The sequence below is a fragment of the Habropoda laboriosa genome, unplaced genomic scaffold (genome assembly GCF_001263275.1).
Source record: "Habropoda laboriosa isolate 0110345459 unplaced genomic scaffold, ASM126327v1 scaffold175, whole genome shotgun sequence".
Taxonomy (NCBI): Eukaryota; Metazoa; Arthropoda; class Insecta; order Hymenoptera; family Apidae; genus Habropoda; species Habropoda laboriosa.
In genome coordinates this window covers 570430-574737 of record NW_017100347.1, presented here as the reverse complement: position 1 = coordinate 574737, position 4308 = coordinate 570430, and the positions used below count along the sequence as shown (strand labels likewise).

The window sequence follows — 4308 nt, the reverse complement described above, 5'->3', positions numbered from 1 at the left end:
ATAAAAAAATATTTTTGACCCCGACGTGATTTGAACACGCAACCTTCTGATCTGGAGTCAGACGCGCTACCGTTGCGCTACGGAGTCTATGCAGTAAATATGTTTAAATATGTTTATAAAGAACAGTAAATGCAATGCATTGCCGAGTAAAAGCAATGTACAATATTATATACAAAATACCCCTAGAAAATGCAAAGGCAATCAATCTCATATGTAAGACATACTGTTCCGTACACTTTCTCTTAAATGATTTTTTATGGAAGCATGGTTAAAGGATCATATTTATACTTGTATTTCAGATCGTCTATTCCTTATACCTGTGTACTATTTTAAAGTATATGTGTACATCTTTTTTGTTACAATCCAATCAAAAAATAGTACAATGTAATATTTTTAATAACTTTTTAAGGATTTGAAGAAAAAATATGAATCAATTATTTATTTTTGAGTAGTTACTTGTAAGCTACAAATTTGATTAGTTTTCTATTAACACTTTTTTCAATAAAAGTTTTAATAAATATTTTATATACCAATATTATGAGTTCCTAATTTTTTTAAGTTGAAGAAAATCGATATGTTAGTAAAAATAGATAAATTATATATTTAGATTCAAAAAAATTAGAAAATTATTTTTGACCCCGACGTGATTTGAACACGCAACCTTCTGATCTGGAGTCAGACGCGCTACCGTTGCGCTACGGAGTCTATGCAATAAATATCCCTAAATGAATATTTCAGGAAAAGATGGTGAATGCAATACATTGTTAAATAAAAGCAATGCATAATTTTTTGTATAAATAACCTTAGAAAATACAAAAAGATCGCATATGTAGGAAATACTGATCTATAAACTTTCTTTTAAATGATTTTTTAAGCATGGCTAAAGGATTATAAGTAATTTCTGATCTTTGTTTGTTTACGCCCCTTGGCACAGGTCGATTGGTCCTCGTCTAGGTACATTTTTTCCTTCGAGGGAAGACCACGGAACGTAACAGTGTTTATTCTTTAAAAAAATGTCAAATGTAATTATGTCACTGAAATAAGTTTGTTTTTCTTGTATAATTTTTTTTATTTACAATTTAATTTCGATTTGAATTCCTTTAACCCTCATACGGTCCTCAGAAATGGTAACTATATTATATTTTTATCTTATTGTATAAATAAATATTATATTATATGTATTACATTGTATTTTACAATTACAATCATTTACAGTTACTACATACATAAATCGCAGTTTTGTGTTCATCACATCATACTTGTTACAAATCTCACACGATGCATATGCTTTTCTATCTTTCCCAATACATATTTGGCATCGAGCCCGTGTTGATATTTTTCTTTTTTTTATTGTTGGTAAAACATTTGACGGACCAGCAGTTTCTTGCAAATTTTTGACTAGTGATAAAGATGCTTCGCCTCTTGGTAACACTGGTCTTCTATTTACGTCTCTCGCTAATAATTCTTTGAGTTCTTCTAGGAACAAGCGTCTTCTATACAGTTTATTCTTCTTCCAGCTTGGATAAGTTTTTGTCCATGATGCATAAGTGTTTACTCCCGAAACATCGATAATATTTGTAAAAATTACAAATGGCCAACGATTGTTTTTCGTTTGACAGTATATGTGCCAACTAATTGATTCAAAACGTCAACACCACCTTTTATTATAATATGAAATAATTAACACCAACTCTTATTATAATATGAAACAATTTAAGGCAATTTCTTATTATCTGTAGATATACTTTCGTTATGATGCAAGGTATTCACGACAGTTACAGTTTTATATTTTTTTGGAACATATTGAACAAAAGTTATTTTATCAGATAAATAAAATTTACTGGAGTAAATAGGAAGTCGACGAATTTTTTTTTTTTTCAATAGCTGGAAGGAAAGTTTTATTCGAACGAACTGTTCCCACAATCGTATGAACAAAGTATCACCCATATAAACATTGTAATAAAACATTTCCAGTAATTGGAAGGAGTTCTTAGAATATAAAACCTTGAGAAATGAATTTCAACAGACATACATATGAACAAAAGAAATAACGTTATAGCTTTTTTTGACGATAATATATAATACATTTATACGCGTACCGTAGTCGGGTGAAATTTCACCCGAGGGACTCTCGTTACATTTTTTTCTACTTTATTAATATGTCAAAATGAAATGTCAACAAACTGTGTTTTACTTATAATTTTACATTTTAGATAAATACATCAAATTACAGCTCAATCAGAAAAAAATCAAACATTTTATAAAACTTAGAAACCGAAAATGGGTGAAATTTCACCCGAGGTCCGTATGAGGGTTAAATTGTTTGCTTAATTTTTAGGTAAAACATTTAACATGAATGCTACACCAGTCCTCATTGAGGGATGGAATCTTGAAAGGGTTCTAGGTTGTGGAGGATTTGGTATTGTTGAGCTTTGGGTACATACAAGCGGTAAAAAGCTCGGTATGTTTACAGTTTTAAAAATAAAATACAATGAGAATTTTAAACAGTTAATATTTTGGTGGACGGTCTTAATAAATTATAGAATGTTTTATGAATCATAGCAATCAAAATATGTAAAAAAGATACAGCACAATTAACAGAAACACAACAAAAAAGATGGATTCATGAAGTGCAGATAATGAAACGGTTAAAACATTCCAATATTATTAAAGGATTAGAGTTACCATTTAAACATCCTAATGACAAAGTAGATTTACCTGTACTTTGTATGGAATTTTGTAGAAAAGGTGATCTCAGAAAGGTAAATGTTGATATCTATCTACTCTTTTGTAATTAATAAAATTAAAATAATGTTTATATTACCAATATGTTTTAATCCTTAGGTTTTAAATAAAGTAGAAAATTGCTGTGGTGTTAGTGAAAAAGAAGCAATTAATGTAATGAAGGATATTTCTTCTGCAGTAGAATACTTACATTCTAATAATATTACTCATCGTGATTTAAAGCCTGAGAATATAGTTTTACAGGATGAACATAATACTGTGAGTAATACATTTCAAATGCACTACATCGAAAAAGAAAACAATAGCAACAGTATTTATATAAAATGTGTTTTAGATTTCATATAAATTAATAGATTTGGGATATGCAAAAGAACTTGGTGAAAATAGTACATCTGGATCATTAGTAGGTACGTTGAATTATGTAGCTCCAGAGCTACTATGGAAACAAACATATAGTTGTTCTGTAGATTATTGGAGTTTGGGCATTCTTTTTTATGAACTTGTCACTGGTACAAGACCATTCTTATCAAATATGCAACATACTATGTCATGGTATGCTATATAATTATGAGAAATGACAGAACAAAAATCTCAATATTACTTAACTTATTTATTTTACAGGATGCAACATATCAGAAATAAAGGATATGATGATATTTGTGCTTTTAAATCAGAGGGGAAAATAGTTTTTGGTCAAGATATTGCCAGTCCTACAAACTTGTCAAAGTAATACCTATAGAATTTCTTAATAAAGTATAATAAACTATTGACTTTATTTTAGTATATTGTGGTTTTATTAGATGTCTTAAAAATAAATTGGTAGAATGGTTTAAAGTAGTATTACAATGGAATCCAAAGAAAAGAGGAAAATATGATGAAACTGGAACATCAAAACTAGTAGTATTTAAATTATTGCATTCCATTTTATCAAAACCGGTAATTAAATGTGCAACTTACTATGTATTAAAATTTTTAATTATAATATACATGCTTAGCCTTTTCAGATCGTTTATGTATTCTCTGCATCAACATACAGTTTTAATGGATATGAAATAGTGGATTCTAGTAGTATTACGGATTTGCAATCTATGATAGAAAAGGATACAAATATACCAGTAAATCAACAAACTTTGACAGATTATTTTGGTAAAATTCTTATTGAAAACCACATGCCACTTCTATCACAAATTCAGGTATAACAATACTGCACATAATGCAGTTTTTATTAAATGAGCTTAAAATTTTCACAAATTTATTTCACTTTGTTTCTTATATCGTATAATTCTGATTTTAAGTTAATAATTTTATCTTAGGATCCAGTTTTATTCGTTTTCAAAAATGAAAGTCCTTTAATAGAGAATGTGCCTGTACTGCATATTCCTACAGAAATTCAAAAAATGATAGAATTTTCAAGAAGTCAAGTGGATTTTGAGACTTTACAAGATTATTACAGAGCAACAATATTTTTTATCAAGCAGAAAATATATTTCTTTCAATTATATATTTTTGCTTTAACTATAAAAGTGTAAGTGCTTTGTACATTTTTATTTACAGATAAGTAAA

The 4308-nt window shown here is 28.4% G+C and overlaps 1 protein-coding gene and 2 non-coding genes across 3 annotated transcripts in view; 1 reads left to right on the top strand and 2 right to left on the bottom strand.

Annotated features, from left to right (window-relative positions):
• Window positions 1-15: 15 nt before the first annotated feature.
• On the bottom strand, window positions 16-87 carry Trnaw-cca. The gene has a single exon. It is a non-coding gene; the product is annotated as a tRNA-Trp (tRNA).
• A 546-nt stretch (window positions 88-633) lies between these two features.
• Trnaw-cca lies at window positions 634-705 on the bottom strand. The gene has a single exon. It is a non-coding gene; the product is annotated as a tRNA-Trp (tRNA).
• Window positions 706-1677: 972 nt separating this feature from the next.
• The window catches only part of LOC108574531 (inhibitor of nuclear factor kappa-B kinase subunit alpha-like), a 3840-nt gene continuing 1209 nt past the window's right edge, over window positions 1678-4308 (top strand). The window contains 9 exon segments of the mRNA XM_017937140.1: window positions 1678-1762; window positions 2339-2461; window positions 2563-2762; window positions 2845-3003; window positions 3080-3297; window positions 3367-3471; window positions 3546-3681; window positions 3750-3938; window positions 4059-4303. Of these exon segments, the coding sequence (XP_017792629.1) occupies window positions 1753-1762; window positions 2339-2461; window positions 2563-2762; window positions 2845-3003; window positions 3080-3297; window positions 3367-3471; window positions 3546-3681; window positions 3750-3938; window positions 4059-4303 (1385 nt within the window). The 5' untranslated portion in view covers window positions 1678-1752.